This window comes from Gymnoscopelus microlampas (genome assembly GCF_963454915.1).
Source record: "Gymnoscopelus microlampas genome assembly, chromosome: 10".
Lineage (NCBI taxonomy): Eukaryota > Metazoa > Chordata > Actinopteri > Myctophiformes > Myctophidae > Gymnoscopelus > Gymnoscopelus microlampas.
In genome coordinates, this window is record NC_139947.1 from 21,306,926 (window position 1) to 21,323,650 (window position 16,725).

Below are 16,725 nucleotides of genomic sequence, written 5' to 3' on the forward strand. Positions count from 1 at the left end.
ATGGTTCATAGCAATGATGCTGCCATAGTTCAGTGTGCATTCAGTAAACTCCATTTAGCAAGAGAGGGAGAGAGAGAGAGAGAGAGAGAGAGAGAGAGAGAGAGAGAGAGAGAGAGAGAGAGAGAGAGAGAGAGAGAGAGAGAGAGAGAGAGAAAGAAAGAAACTCATACTGACACTTGTTATGTTATGTTGTTATTCTACCCCATTTGAAATAAACTGCTACATTGGGTGCACATCTTTAATACAGAGCTACTAATCTGAACTGACTGGCTCTCTGGTACAGTTCTGCTGTAAACAGACAGATAAAAGTACCTCAAATCACAAAGGAAATGTGCTTTCTATTTTTGTGAGCTTGATGGAATTACCAATTATGTCAAAAGCATATTGCACACACATGGAATTAAATCAATCAAGTAACGGTTAAAATGAATTGCTCTTAAAGAGCAATTCATTTGAACCATAAATTGATTGATTTCACTCCATGCAGTTACTTTTTATCTGCTGTGCTTGTTCTGATTCATAAAATAGGCTATAATTATTCATAGCAAGTGTACCACCTACCTTCCATGTGTGGGAGTGAACAAGAACAACTCACTGACATGTTTCAGCAGGCAAGAAAGACAGATTTCTGGTTTAGAGAGCAGCAGCCACAATCACCCCGGGGCTGTAATTACCTCTTTTTAGAGTGTTTTTTTGTATCAGCACTTGAAGAGTTTAAGCTGATCATAAACCACCAGAGTGTTCGTAGCAGAAAGTAGCATTGCTCACGTCACCCCTGACTGACAGGAGTGCAGACAGTACATGCTGTGTGACCTTTTTCAAGCAAGTGATTTGCTAAAAGGCGTAGGAGGTGGAGAGAACGACAGAGAGAGGTCTAGTCAGCGCCGATCGGCGTTTCTGCTGTTTCATATAGTCTAGATTCATGTCAGACATGGAAGCTCAGGAGGCTGTGTTTTCCCGTGAGGAGATCAACAAGACAGTGTGGGAAGTACCGGAGAAATACACGCGATTAAAACAGATCGGGACGGGCGCGTACGGCTCCGTGTGGTAAGTAAGTCGCTGTTGATCGTCGCTTTATTACGTTGCGCTTTTACCAAACGAGGTTCGGTTTCGTTGGGATTGCATTTGAAGGAATACATACAGCGATCGAAGCCTCGTTATACTGTAGCGCCTGCCCTGCATAGAGTTACAGTGGGCCTTTATTTACAATGTATCCAGACAGTCCCCCACTCCCTATGAAAGGCTGTATAAACTAGTAATGGGGTGACATCACTGTCACACACAGACACATGCTACATTGGCGTTGACTGCTGCATATAGAATTGACTGACTGTCTACTTACTGTATGTGCATTTGCTGTGTGCAAATGATGTGGTCGAGGATATGGTTTCAATTTGTGAGCATAACCTCACAAGGCAAGGGTTTCTTCCAACGGCTTTCTCTGCATTACAGACAGAGGCTATGATTTTCTGTTAGTTTGTTTTAATTGTCACTCATTATAGGCTACTCCTTTTTTATATTCCCGACTCAAATTTGTTATTATGCATGTGAATTAAACTTATTTTCTCCCCATCAACTTCTGAAAAGAAATATTTTCTTCCTCTATAGGCTGTCAATGTATGTGGCGCTTTGGTTTAGCCTACTCTTTCATGCATTTTATTATTGTACGCTGTTGCACATCTGACTGACACTCTATCAATAAAGTTAGCATTATTATTAAGCAATAGCAAAGTGCATGTGGGTGGCCTCCTTTGCAGTGCCAATGTTATATAATGAGCTATTTTATGTCTCTCAGTTCAGCAGTAAACGAAAAGACCAAGGAGAAAGTGGCCATCAAGAAGCTTCATAGGCCCTTTCAGTCAGAGATCTTTGCCAAGAGGGCCTACAGGGAGCTCAGGCTGCTGAAACACATGAAGCATGAAAATGTGAGTATAGCCCACTGCTACATACAGTACAGAGAGCCCATCACACAGCACCGGATCCTCTGGAGCTCAGTTTATTCTAACTGACTTCCCGTCCTCACTTCCTTCACAAGTGCTTGCTTGCGCAATCATTATTGACTCCCAAGATGAAATACACATCTGTGATCCACGCCTCGATTATGGCGATATGAAACATTCGCCCCTCCTTGGCCTGTTCCCATGTCACTGGTACGGTACAGACAGCCACAACGCACCGCAGCCCACTATCTCTCACCTTGGTTTTTCTTTCCCATCAGGTGATAGGACTTCTAGACGTGTTTACGCCTGCCTCGGGCCTTGACGATTTCCACGACTTGTGAGTAGTACTGAACACACCATGACAGAAAAATCCCTCAGGCAGAGGCAGTGGCTGGCTTTGATGATTTGTAGCTATAGTATCGGCCTGAAATTAAGGCCACTGCAGATCCTTGGGAAGCCGGTTTCCAGTTTTGCTAGCCAAACAATAGTCCTATCCCCTACAGGGTCAGGTTACCTGTTCTATTAGTGTCACAGGCTTCTCAATTTTCTCATCAGAGCAATGGAAAGAACTAGGGATTATTGGTCAGTGTTTATGGTCTCACAGCCATCTACAGTATGATGCGAATGTGAAGCCTTTCTTTGGCAGAAGGATTGGTGTTGCAATCAAGATGGGTTTCCTATTCCTACTGACACCATATGCAGTTCAGTTGAACATATTTTACTCCCATAATGTAGGCCAACTTCTAGATTAAACCAGATTTGTTGAGGAACTGTGACTTCTCATATTACTGCAAAATGGAGGAACAGCAGTACAGAAGAGAATGTTGGATCCCATCTAATGAGTCTATGTTAATACATTCACCAGATAATATAGACCTCATATCAGAGAGTGTATACGAGACAGGGGAACAGATGGGCTTTTGGGTCTTTAGTCGTCTTGGTGTCATAATTATGCAATAAATGACAGCTTTATTTAACTGCCGTTAATATTTATGCTATGACTTATAAAGTCCTGGTCTAGTGATAATAACCAAACTTCAAGCCTGATGTTGCTGGGTTCCATCATTCTTTATTCTGGTTATTTATCTGCTCTTCCTCTCTCTGTCTATTTATTTCTGTCCCTTTCGCTCATTCTCTCTTTCGACCCCGTCTCCATAGCTACTTGGTAATGCCATACATGTTTACTGACCTGTCCAAGGTGCGAGGACATCTGTCTGAAGACAGAGTTCAGTTCCTGGTATACCAGATGCTGTGTGGACTCAGGGTAAGCTAACCTCACGTCACCAGTCTTTCCACCCCGGAGGAAAGCCTGGTATGCGTTACTAAAGACCCATATGATCCGGTCTAGGCCACGCCTACTGAAAAAAAAGAAGAAAAAATAATCCTGTTTCCGGATTCTGCCCATCCGGTTTTGCGGTGCCGCTTTGTTTTGGTTCCCCAATCCCTATTTAAATGGAATAGAATTTCCCCGTGGGATAATACAGACGCTAAATAGTCTCCGGAAATAGTCTCCGGATAGTGCACGCACATTTACATTTAAAAAATAAGCTAAACTATGCCGCATCAAGGATTTTATTAGGACGGACCTACAGTATTTTGGGGTGAGACGTCTTTCCGGTTCTGCACATCCGGCCACTTTTTCTTTTTTTTACTTCCGCTCCCGACCGGATCATAGACACGAAAATATAATGCTGCCCAGGCTAGGGTAAGCTGCTACAGCTGGCCTCTCACAAAGGCAAAGTCTGAATTGTCTCATCAAAAAAAAACTTAAATGAGACTTGCCCATGAGGCAATAAGTCCCCAGAAGCAGCTCATTTATTTACTCATCTATTACACCGTATGCAAATCTGGTCTGATACATTCTGGGGCAAATCTATAACTAATACAAATCTTACGATGTAGTCACACCAGATGCATGTGCCTTGTGCTGCATGTCATAATACAATAAAATAGATTATTGTATGACGCCAGAAAAGTGCATCGATGAATGTATTTATATATTTCTTTAGTGCAAAGTCCTCGAGCCAAGCACTTATCTCCTGGTCTGCTGTACGGAGGGTGACTAATCCCCATTTTAGTGTTTGGAGTGGGCAAGCTTTAATCATGTGCTCCTTTCCACAAGCACACAGTGGGCTTGATTACAATATGCTTATATAATTCTCTAATAATGCATTTCCGTTAAAGTGGCACCATAAAAGTACTGTACTCATTTTGGCATGTTGGCAATATCTCTCTCTGCAACAACAACCAAAAATATCTCCATGTCCTGTTGTGTCTCCTTTTCTGCAGTACATTCACAAGGCTGGCATCATCCACAGGGTAAGTGAGAGTAAAGGGTGATTTATACTTGCATGTTGGTGTCGCACAGATTTACAAGCTCACAGCACGTCACACTGTGACACGTTGTGAGCTTGTAAATCTGCTATCTTTGGTGTGCAACACAGTGTGCAACCTAGCATAAACCAGGCATCAATGTGGCTTGGGGTAATGTTGGCACCTCTGTCTTCACTTGGGTAAATCTTTGAGACATTTCTCAAAAGGTCTGACTAAATAAGACTTCGCAATAGCTTTACATTTGCCAGGCACCATAAATTACAACTAACCAGGGTTTGTTCATTTTCATAGGCCCGTGTTGTAGACATCACATCAAATCAAATCAAACTTTATTTATATAGCACATTTCATACAGCAATTGCGACCCAATGCGCTTCACAGATCAAATAAGAAAACATTATTGAAAGGAAAAAGAACAAAAACATTTAAAAAACACAAAGGAGGGAAAAAAAGGAGTAATGCTAAAACCTAGGTAAAGGCAATGCTAAAAAGGTGTGTCTTAAGATTTATTTTATAACTGTCCATGGATTCAGAGAGCAGGCAGGCTGTTCCACATTGTAGGACCATAATAGCTGAAGGCTGCTTCTCCGTGCCTTTTAGTTCTAGCCTCTGGAACATTTAACAGACCAGTGCCAGAGGACCCGAGAGAGCTCTGCCAGGCACATACCCAGTGAGAATTGCAGATAAATAGGCAGGTGTATTTCCATTTAGCGATTTAAAAACCAATACAAGGACCTTAAAATCAATTCTTAAACCAACAGGCAACCAGTGGAGGGACTTTAAAATGGGTGTGATTTGTGCTCTCCGTCTGGCCTTAGTCAGTACATAGCTCTTCATTCTCTGTTTCTTGCATTACACAGGAGTGACTGTGTTGTTTTAATTTGTCATTGTTATTGAATCATTCCTAACCCTGCCCTAACAGGTAAGATGAGTAGACTCTGATCTATGACTATGTGAGTTAGGACATGTCCTGGACTAGCAGTGCCCATGTGTGTATTATATGTAAGGAATATTGTGGATGGATTGTGGAAGACTTGATTAAAAGGACCATACCGGTGGTCTGGCATTTCTAGATCATTGTCTATGACTCTTGGTAAACTTGACATTACTGTTGACCATTTTCTAAAGCATGCCGTGGTTTGTTTGATGTTCGAATCATTAGATTCCATTCATTTCAGTATGGTAACTTGCAGAGACTTGAAACCTGCTTGAGATACCAAGCCAACTCACTCAAGTATTGCATGATGTTTCTTTTCAATAATAGCTATATTATTGTTTCATTATTGCATCCTGTAGAAAAGATTGATTTATGAATGAAATTCAAATGTCCATGACCTACTGTATTAACCATGCAATGTGTTGATGCTTCTAGCCAGGCATATTGCAGCATTCTTTAATTTGTGAGACCTCCCTAATTCAAACCCTGTTAAAACCACGACTGACAGAAAAGGAAGAATGAAACCCTATTGGTATTATACCATAAGGGCGCGCTCTCACCGCACTTTTATTTTACCTCTGGGGCAGAATCTGCCAATGCTTTGTCAATGCAAATGCGTGGATTCACGCAAGAGCAGATTTTTCCGCTTGTCGCTCATACCTTGCGTTTATCCGCTCTACACGAAGAAGCATAAAACTGCTGGAGTCAGGAGCTGATTTTCCCCCTCTGTCCAATCGGGTGAGTCGAAGGCGGACCATCCCAAGACTCAGGAAGCAACATGGTGCTAACAGTGGACCAACTGGTTGTAGCTGTTGCATCTCACCCAGTACTTTATGATTTGACCATGAAAGAACTGGCCTGGTTACAAGTCAGTGCGGTCGCAAAGGCTTCTTCAGGTTAGTGTAATAATATATTTAGTGTAATAATATTACTCTAACTATATATTTAATAGCCTTGTCAGTTAAAAATAGTCTTCACTTTTGCACTTGGAACCCAAAATCTTTTTTTTTAGCTTGTTGCTGTTGCATCTCATCCCCTTCCAATAATGCAAGGGCAAGTGCCCTCCGCCTGTCCATCCTATAATAAAGTTTAATAAACTTGATAAAGTCGCAACGTAACCGGGCCGGGCTACAGACAAAGCTAGTCTACGGGCAACGCAGCGGGGAGGGAGGGGCTTGAAAGCAAGTGACAGATGCTGATGTGCGTCAGTGGTTGCCTGGCAACGTCAAGGCAGAAGGCGATGCGGGCTACGGGGACGGTCTTGAATGTGAGTGACAGGTGCGTCACAGCGTTTTTTTTTTATCCGCTGGCTGCAAAAAACTGTGGCCGCGCACAACCTGCGTTTAACAGCGGCCAGCCAACTTAAACGGGAGTGACGCGCCTGTCACTCACTTTCAGGACCCTCCCCGTAGCCCGCACCGCCTTCTGCCTTGAGCACCATGTTGCTTCCTGAGTCTTGGGACGGGCCGCCTTCGACTCACCCGATTGGACAGAGGGGGAAAATCAGCTCCTGCCTCCAGCAGTTTTATGCTTCAAATGGACAAGTCGTGTAGAGCGGATAAATGCACGGTCTGCGCGACAGGCGGAAAGATCCGCTCTTGCGTGAATCCATGCATTTACTTTGACAAAGCATTGGCAGATTCTGCCCCAGAGGTAAAATAAAAGTGCGGCCCTAACATGGTAATTCTTCTGGTGATAAATACTTACGTTTCAGTCTCACAATTATCACGTTACAATTTAGGTGAATATACAGTGGGAGACCATATTGTGTCACATTTCTGAATCTTTCTGGTCCTGCCTACCTTTGACTGAGTCACAGTGTTGAATGGCTGTTCAAAATGTGTCAAAGTTGGGCTTCAACTATCGATTATTTTCTTAGCCATTATTCTATTGATTACTTTTCTTGCAGTGTGTTTTTTTTTATTTAAATCAATTGTTTTTCAATTTAAATTAGAAAATTCTAATTGATATTTTATAATCCATTTAAGGGATTAGACTTATTGACCCCTATTTAATATTTTGTTTTACAACGGTGTCATGCAAAACTGAGTTTTTAGATCAGCTATTTCGCGATTACAAAAAAGAAAATAAATGTGTTTTTTCAAAGTTTTCCCCCAAAACCGATTATTTTATTTAAATCAATTATATTTTTTTATATTTGATTAAATTGATTAGTTCAATTAACTGTTGCACTCCTATGTCAAAGTATCAAGTTGTAAATAAAGAAAACTGTTTTGAGCTGCAATCACCTCAAGTACTCACTGCAATCACCTCAGTCAAGTACTGAACATTAAGATCTCACTTTGAACAAGGCACAGGGCATATACACTACTTTGTTCTAGATGTGACTCATCTCATCTTCTCGTTTGGACAGGATCTAAAGCCTGGAAACTTGGCTGTAAATCAAGACTGCGAGTTAAAGGTTTGTGCCCTGAAGAAATCTGTGATTTGCAGAGAGAAAAAAAACTCCAGGATGACAATCAAATAGTTTCTTGTTATTGCAGATCCTGGACTTTGGGTTGGCTCGCAGCACAGACGCTGAGATGACGGGCTATGTGGTGACGCGGTGGTACCGGGCGCCCGAGGTCATTCTAAACTGGATGCACTACACGCAGACCGGCAAGACAATCATAGCTGTTACGCATTCACTTCCATTCTCATTGTCGTGTTGGCTTATACCATTGCCCTAACTGTGCCTGGTCAACAAATCATATAGGATTCCAATAGAAAAAGTCCAATTAAAAATCCTTTAAGATTTTGGAACAAATTCTATTGGATTTATTCTTATAGGATTATTATCATATAAGAATTTATCCAATAGGATTTGTTCCAAAATCTTATAGGATTGTTTCTATTGGAATCTATAGGTTATTAGTTATTCATTATTAGTTATTAGTTATTAGTTAGATGTTTCTATTGGATCCTATATGACTTCTTGACTGGGAGTTTATTTTCTTAAATAATAATCTACTGTATTCAAATGTACATATAGGATGTATACATTACTAACATTGTGCTAACATTTAACCATTCATAAAAGCTGGATATGACTTATAATACTATATGACACTGCCCCATTTGAATACATTAACACATGTACTCATCCCCTCAGACAGCACTACCCCAATTCAAATGAAAAACAACACAGCAACTTCAATTGTCTTAATTTGGTTTATTAACTGATACAATGATATAACACAATTGATGAAACTGCCTTCTTGCTGATCCCCTTAATATCTTGATCTCTGAGAAATAAAGAAAGAGAGAGAGAGAGGTTGGGGGGGGGGGGGTATATAAGAGAAAGATATCAGTCATGTGCAGTATAGGCTACTAGAAAATGACACATCCAGTTAGTACAAGCACAAACATTAGCCTACCTTGAGTTTGATTTGATTTTGATTTGATTTTATTAGACGTTATACAGGAAAAAACACATGTTACATCATGTTCATCGTAGAAACGTCAAGGATACAGACACATAAAAGTCTTGCGACATATTTTCATTGTGGTTCTTGGTCTGAGACAAACAACATTGCAAAAAAAATACAGGTAGACTAATAAATAATACAATCAATAGCATAAATACATATAATCACATTGCTCACATAAGTGACCCTACTATTCTGCAACATTTTCTAAAAGCCATGCTTTGACCCTTATCTTAAAAAGGAGATGGCTGCTGGTGCTCTTTATAGTCAGGGGTAGCGAGTTCCAGTTAACTGCTCCTCCAAATCTAAATGAGCGCGAGTGATTTTGATCTATACTTCGCCATACCACGGGTTGCGTGTCGTAAATAGCCCATCTACAGAGCTTGTAGATCGCTATTTTCGTATTTTCGAGGAAGTATACATTCAGCTGAGCTTACTTACTTACTCTGCACAACTTCACACATTATTTTATGAGAGACTTTAGGCTATGTAGCCTGCTACGTAGATGCTATGAAATGATGCAATAATATTATTTTCATAGTGTTGCCTCGTCACTGAAGCGCACGCACGTATTTCACAGAGTGGACACCAACCAAACCTGTGTCAAATATGAATGAATAGCATAAACGCTTCAGAGCCACCCCTGACAGAAGTGCCCGGATGATTTGTTTATTTTTGGAACACAGTTCTTATATGACGTGATCTAAGATTCCCCTATGGGGATTTCAACACAAAAAGTGCAGTGACGTCAGACTTCGGTGCTCTATATGTAACTATGTTAATTTAAATATAGGAAGTTAAGTAAAGAAAGAAACCTACCTCTTGACGACGCTGAAAAGGGAAGTTGCGTTCACAGATGACATGTGTCAGTCTGACTCAGTCAGGAGAAATGAAAAGTGTGCGAACTGACAGGGGAGTTCTGTGGTCAGACCATTGTCTCAGACAGTACTGTGTGATGTGTATTAGTCCACATTATTAGACCTCCGCCGTAGGAAGTAGTCCTTGTTTACCATAGTGTCTAATTTATTTGGAATTTGAATGTCTATGATTGTAGGCCTATTGTATGAAAACTTTAGATGATGTCCATGTTTCAACCATACAGTGGTTTAAAGCAGTGGTTCTCAAAGTGGGGTCCGGGGACCCCCAGTCGTCCTTGAAGGTGTTTCAAGGGGCCCCAGCAAAATTACAGGAATTATTTTGGAACATTGGGAAATCCTATAGAATTCTTATAGCAATTTCATAATTCTATAGAAATTCTATTGGAACATTTGAAAATCCTCTAGGATTCTAATAGGATTTTCGAAATCCTATAGGATACTATTAGAAATTTTGAAAAAATGATGTTTTCACTAGGGTTACGCCACAAAAAATAGCCACTGGAGGGAGTCAGTGCTGTAACTTTTATTACTTAAGTCACTGGAGTAAGTCCTTGATGTAAAGTTTAAGGCGCAAACGTCACTTTTATAGGATCAGCAAGTTGTGCAAGTCTAGCACTTATGAGATTAATTTGAAACCCTCTTCATCACTTAGAGTGGAATAGCAATGGTAATGGTGTATCTCTAGAATCACATACTGTACCTGTGCAAGTAGAAAGCTGACTTTCATGGGAGTTATTAATGCTGTTTTCCTTATAATGCTGTAAATAATGTAAACAGAGCCTGTAAAGGGAATGTTGCACAGACAGCAACCCAGGCAAGTTTATGTCCCTCGCGGGATCATATTCCTCATTAATCACTCGGTATGCTGTGTTACAGTGCATGGCACAATAGTTTCTTGTTTCTCTGGAATAGGGAGGTTTCTCTGCTATACACCCTCTTTCCTCATTCCTACTTATTTGTGTGTACAATAAAATCACAAGTGTTTTTGGTTAAAAAGGTTGAATACTATATTCTGATAGTAATCATTGCTACAGAGCATTTGTTTGGTCACAGGGGTCTCTCCAACTCTTTAGTAAACAGAATATAGTACATTTTCAGGTAGGTGACAAAACTTAAGCCAATCAGGAGAGAGCACTGAAAATGCATTTTCTGTTTAATAAAGAGCTGGAGAGACGTGGGAGACTCCTTTTACTGAACAAACACTCTATAGCAATGAGTGCTATCAGAATATAGAGCTATTTAACTCTTATTGTAACCAAAGTAAATCACTTACCCTACCTTTAATTTAGAGAGTGTAAAAATGTAACCTTAAGGGTCTAGTAAAGTTGATTACAAGATTTGTACAATCTCAGAGTTACAAATGGATAAATTAGCAAGATTTTACCGTGTTCCGAGTAACAGGGGTACCACACTGGGCTCTGTCAGAAGTCCATATCTATTTACATTGCCTTTCATGGTGTGCATTCTGTTTGGTTTGTCATGGATGTTCTTTTTTCTTTTTATCCCAGTGGATATCTGGTCTGTGGGCTGTATCATGGCAGAGATGATCAATGGAAAAACCCTTTTCAAAGGGAAGGACTGTATCCTTTCATCTCCCTTGTCTTTTGCCCGCATGAAGGCCATATAACCGTTAACAAGCACATCCAGAAAAATGCATGTCTATTGAACTACTACATGTTAACAGCATGTTTATGATCACAGATCTAGTTAAACTGTCTTTAACTGTAACCCTTTGGCTATCAGACATGGATCAGTTAACACAGATCATGAAAGTGACGGGTGTACCTGGGCCAGAGTTCACGGAGAAGCTAGACAGCCCAGAGGTACTACAACAACTACAACCTGTACATTTTTCACTGTTCTGCTACAAATATTAATTTATTTTTATCAGCTAAATCAAATGATCATGTACATGGTAAGATATTACATAACTGTCACATGGTTGTTAATGACTGGGTTGTCACCTGCATTTGAACAAAACTACAGTATACAAATATTCAGACTGTCTTTGGTCCAATTACTGTAGCCTGCCCTATACAAACAAATACTGCATAATGATAAATATAATTTGCAGGTAGAGCCAAAAGCCATACAGCTTGTCAGATGGCTCCTCATGGCTCCCATTATTGACAATACGAGTATATTATAAACTAGATATGAGCTGCTGTGTAATGATGAGTTACCTGGGTTTTTTGTTATTTGTTCTTTCTGAAACAGGCCAAAAGTTACATCAAGTCTCTCCCTCGTTTTCCCAGAAAGGACTTCTCGACGTTGTTCCCAAGGGCTTGTTCCCAGGGTAAGTGTAGCAACAACACCTTTTTCTCAACATGATTGCCACTCTTTATTTTAATCTTCACTTAGCTGCAGAGGGTACATTCAGTGTCAATAAATGTAGTGAAAGCTGTAATCTGTAACTTTAATGCCCTATCCGGGATTCAAACCCGGCTCTTCCGCATGAGAGACCAAACATCTACCACTGACCAGGGGAAATATTGTGCTTTTGAGCTTCAGAAAGTGCTACTGTCAACGAGTAGGTGTCCTATCTGACATCACTAGATCATTTCCCAAAGTAAGAGTAGGAATTGGTGCGCCAATGGCCGAGTGGTCAAGGCACATACCACATTGCTCTGATGCAGCCCGACAGCGTGTCCCGGGTTTGTTTACCGAGCCCGACGGACCTATTTGCTGCATGTCACTCCCCGACTCTCTTCCCATTTCCTGTCAATCTACACTGTCAATCTACACAAGGTAGAAGAGTAGGAAGACCACCTCCAACCACTGCAGATGTATTAGTTATATTGTATTTACATACTCTGCCATACAGATAGGTTAAAATAACGTTTTATTCATTGAAATAAGTTCCGGATTGCAGCTTTAAACAACATTTTGTAGCATTACTTTGCTGGTAGTTCAACTAAATTTAAATTTGTGTTGGGATTTTCGCAGTTAAAGAATTGTATATGCCAGTCAACAACGGGCATATAAAAAGCCTGATATAGATCAGCTATTTTCGAAGTGCAACACCGGCGCACAACTTAGAATAAATTCAGCATAACCTTGCACTAAATGTGTGGTGCCTCGTTTCCACGTTAGTCAATGTGTTCTTTTGTGAGCCTAGCGTCTAGACTAGTATCATGTGGCATGTGTGCTATTATTTATCTGCACAAAATTGTCAAGTTAAATAGCTGTGAATTTAATGCATTGGTGAATGAAAGGTTTCTGATTCAAGCTCCCATTACAGGAAATCCATATTACAAGTACTTGTTTTAACAATGCAGTTATTAATTAGCAAATACCTAGCAGCAAAACATTATGTACTACAATATTTGCATCGTATTTAGATTTTGCTCATTTATACTCCCTTTACCTATGAAGATAATCCATTTCAGACAGCTCACATACTTAGACATGGATGTTAAGCAATACATCCACTAGATTAGTGGTTTGTTGACAATGTTTATATGTACAGAAAATACATACATCACGCAAAAAAGCTAAAAGCTTATTTCCATTGCAGTCCCTTGTCAAATGTGAGATGTATCTGAAAAATTATAATAAACAAGTGTGTGTGTGTGAGTGTTTAGGAGTGAGTTAAATTATTATTATGTTTCTTTTCTCTTTTGTGTGTGTGTGTGTGTGTGTGTGTGTGTGTGTGTGTGTGTCTGTGTGTGTGTGTGTGTGTGTGTGTGTCTGTGTGTGTGTGTGTGCGTGCGCGCGCGCGTGCAAGAGACATGGGTACGTGAGTGTACATTCCACAAAAGGCAGGAGGAAAAGCAGTAGTATAAAGATACAGCATGCAGTACAATACATTTAAAATAATAATAAAGATAAAAACATAAAAAATTAAACAGGACTGAGGAAACGGGAAGGATGTATCCTGCTTGACAGCATAAGGTTCAAGTTAGGTCCAGCTGCTAGTCAGCCATATCTTCAGGGAGGACTTAAAGGTGATAGGGGAGCTGATAGTCTTAAGCCTTTTGGGTAACCCAGTCCACCTTACAGCTGCAGAGTATAAAGAGGAGTTTGTTCCCATACAGCTATCTAAAATGTGCAGGTACAAGGTCGGTGGCTAACCGCAACTAGTTTATTTTGTGGAGTTTGTAGCTTGCAAATTGCAAATATGCCTGTGTACCATGAAGAGCTTGCATAATCAAAATGGACCAGAGCCCCTGCCAATATTTCCAGAGCATTTCTATTTAAGAATAAAGATGTTCTAGAAAGGTATTTCACTCTTTGATTAACCTTATTTATGACCTGCAGTGCCATGCTCTCTCCGGTTCTCAAAGTGGGGTAAAAAATAGCCAATATACTGTACAAGCTCATAACGTGTCACGAATCACGATGCAACGCGTTGTGGGGTTGGGGGTCCTTGACATGAAAATGTTTAAGAACTAGATGGTAGTTCAAAATCAAAGGTTTTCTAACAGCAAACGGTAACAAACGGTTAAGGAATAATATATCTGTACAGAATGAGCTGTTCTGTCATAACTAGGAAAAGTTCTCACCAACTTGCACAATCTCTCCTCAAAGGGGTACAATATTATTTTAAAGGTTTTGTCATGTCTCAATTAAAGAAGATGTACTGCAGGCTAGTTCACTGATGAAAAATATAAAAAAAACTAAGCTATGATGACTAAAACTGTGTCATGAAAATATATTGACAATTTCGTCAACAAATAAAAACTAGACTAAAATGTTAGGGAGGAACTACAGTAGTCCCATTCATTTTATGCTTGGTTGTGTGTGGGTGTAACGCTCTGAATATACTGTAGCAGTGAGCTTGTAGATCGGCTGTTTTCGGTAGTCAGTCTACAAATCAGGCATTACGACGATATCAAGGTCTGCCAAAACAATGCGTCTACTAAATCAACTGTAGACTAAATGTTATTCAAAAGACTAGGACTACAACTAAATGAAAATGTGCTGTCAAAATTAACACTGATGTGTGGTCTTGAAATTTCTAGCTGTCGATTTGCTGGAGAAGATGCTGGTGCTGGATGGGGAGCAGAGGCCAACTGCTGAACAGGCTCTAGAGCATCCGTTCTTTGACGGCCTGAGAGACCCGGAGGACTGCCCTGAGCCACAGCCATACGATGACAGCCATGATAACGCCACACTGTCCCTTGAGGAGTGGACGAGTACGTGCATGAAATTAAGACATGAATGTTTTTTTTGTTCAACAGACAAATTAATCATTGTTTGCTATTATAACAATGTTTAGGTGTTTTAGATTAGAAAACTGATTGGCCAAAGGCCAATAATCACAGTAATTCAATTGAATATATATGTGTGTGTGTGTGTGTGTGTGTGTGTGTGTGTGTGTGTGTGTGTGTGTGTGTGTGTGTGTGTGTGTGTGTGTATATATATATATATGTATATATATATATATATATATATATATATACATATATATATATATACATTTCTAAACCCAAAACCCCCCAAAAAAACCTGCCACTGTGTGGGACTAAACACAAAAACAACATATCAATGTCACTAACAAGACACGCCACAACGTGCAGAATTACTACGCGCAGTCTGTAGGCCACTTCATACTGCTCAGCACACATCTGCCCCCTCGCAGCATAATTAATTGCGGCCAACACAAACTCACAACATTACAGTCGGCCATGTTGTTCCTTAGCGTCATCGCCGACCACCGCCCAACGAGACCCAAGTGAGGTCAGACAACACACTCCATATTTGGGCATAGCTCCATTGGGAACATCTCCTATTATGGCTTTATATATTATAGAGACCAACAAACACAAAGCACCGCCCAGCGGCTAGGGGGGAGGGGCGCGCAGCGCCCCGACCCTCTAGTATCTATCTATATATATACATTTCTAAACCCAAAACCCCCCAAAAAAACCAGCCACTGTGTGGGACTAAACACAAAAACAACATATCAATGTCACTAACAAGACACGCCACAACGTGCAGAATTACTACGCGCAGTCTGTAGGCCACTTCATACTGCTCAGCACACATCTGCCCCCTCGCAGCATAATTAATTGCGGCAAACACAAACTCACAACATTACAGTCGGCCATGTTGTTCCTTAGCGTCATCGCCGACCACCGCCCAACGAGACCCAAGTGAGGTCAGACAACACACTCCATATTTGGGCATAGCTCCATTGGGAACATCTCCTATTATGGCTTTATATATTATAGAGACCAACAAACACAAAGCACCGCGCAGCGGCTAGGGGGGAGGGGCGTGCAGCGCCCCGACCCTCTAGTATATATATAATGCAAAAATAATTATTTTGACTTTTATCCACAGGGTTATCTTTCAGAGAAGTGAAGAGCTTTGTGCCGTTTCCTCGACGAGACTCCAAGAGAAGAAATGTGCTTACTATTCCTCATGACAGAGTTGCCCAAGAACCAACAGTATAGAACCCTAAAATCCTCAGTGTTAATTTACAAAGTGTACAAAGTATCCATATGGACCTGTAAGGGTACATCTTCTGGTTCCATTTGTACACTCCTCTGATTTGACTGTGTACCTTTCTCAGCCTTGGCTTCATCCGTTTTCTTTCACATTGGATTTGTTAGATCTTAATTTGTTCATGGAGCACTACACAGTAAAATCCTGTGTTAATTTCACACGAGAGTGTTAATAACACAGAGGATTTTACTGTGTGTATTGTTATCCCAAACATGTACTGTATGTCACAATATTCAAATAATGTTTTAGCAGGGGGGAGCAATCATTAATTAGATGTACACTGCTCCCCAGCCCCCATTCCTTATCAGTGAAACGCCTTACAAAGTTATTGTGACACATGTCTCAGGACTCAGTGTGCTGTCTGAATGTATTTTTCTATATAAGGATATGTTCTGTGAAATTGTTTGTTTTTGAAATAAATAGTAAATGTTGCTGGTTAACTGTCCAGGGAAATGTCACTTTGTATTATGCATTCCACAAAACATCAAATTTCAAAATATTGATTGATACAACACAAGTCAGTCAACCAGAGTGGCCATAGCTGAATGGGTAGAGAGGCCGCCTGGTAAACAAAAGGTCCCCGGTTCATCCCTGGCCCTGGTCTGTGTGTTGATGTGTCCCTGAGCAAGACACTTAACCCCCAATTGCTTTCCGGGCGTTGTATTAATGGCACTTGCCCACTGATCCTAATAAGATGGGTTAAATGCAGATGACAAATTTCATGTACAGTATACTGTGATAAAAAAAGACCCCAC

At 40.5% G+C, this 16,725-nt stretch overlaps 1 protein-coding gene across 1 annotated transcript; it reads left to right on the forward strand.

The window, feature by feature from the left end:
- The first annotated feature begins 621 nt into the window (after positions 1-621).
- mapk13 (mitogen-activated protein kinase 13) lies at positions 622-16,410 on the forward strand. The gene is made up of 12 exons (XM_084069261.1): positions 622-1,047; positions 1,796-1,925; positions 2,219-2,277; positions 3,099-3,204; positions 4,230-4,259; positions 7,586-7,633; positions 7,716-7,830; positions 11,026-11,097; positions 11,261-11,340; positions 11,735-11,813; positions 14,482-14,655; positions 15,806-16,410. The coding sequence occupies exons 1-12, from the start codon at positions 923-925 to the stop codon at positions 15,916-15,918; spliced, it is 1,131 nt and encodes a 376-aa protein (XP_083925387.1). The 5' UTR covers positions 622-922; the 3' UTR covers positions 15,919-16,410.
- The last annotated feature ends 315 nt before the right edge of the window (positions 16,411-16,725 follow it).

Excerpts from the sequence above, each read along its gene's own strand:
- mapk13 (XM_084069261.1), top strand. The coding sequence starts at position 923 with ATGTCAGACATGGAAGCTCAGGAGGCTGTGTTTTCCCGTGAGGAGATC. Across the intron at positions 1,048-1,795 it reads GGCGCGTACGGCTCCGTGTG|TTCAGCAGTAAACGAAAAGA; the intron begins GTAAGTAAGTCG and ends TATGTCTCTCAG. Across the intron at positions 1,926-2,218 it reads AACACATGAAGCATGAAAAT|GTGATAGGACTTCTAGACGT; the intron begins GTGAGTATAGCC and ends CTTTCCCATCAG.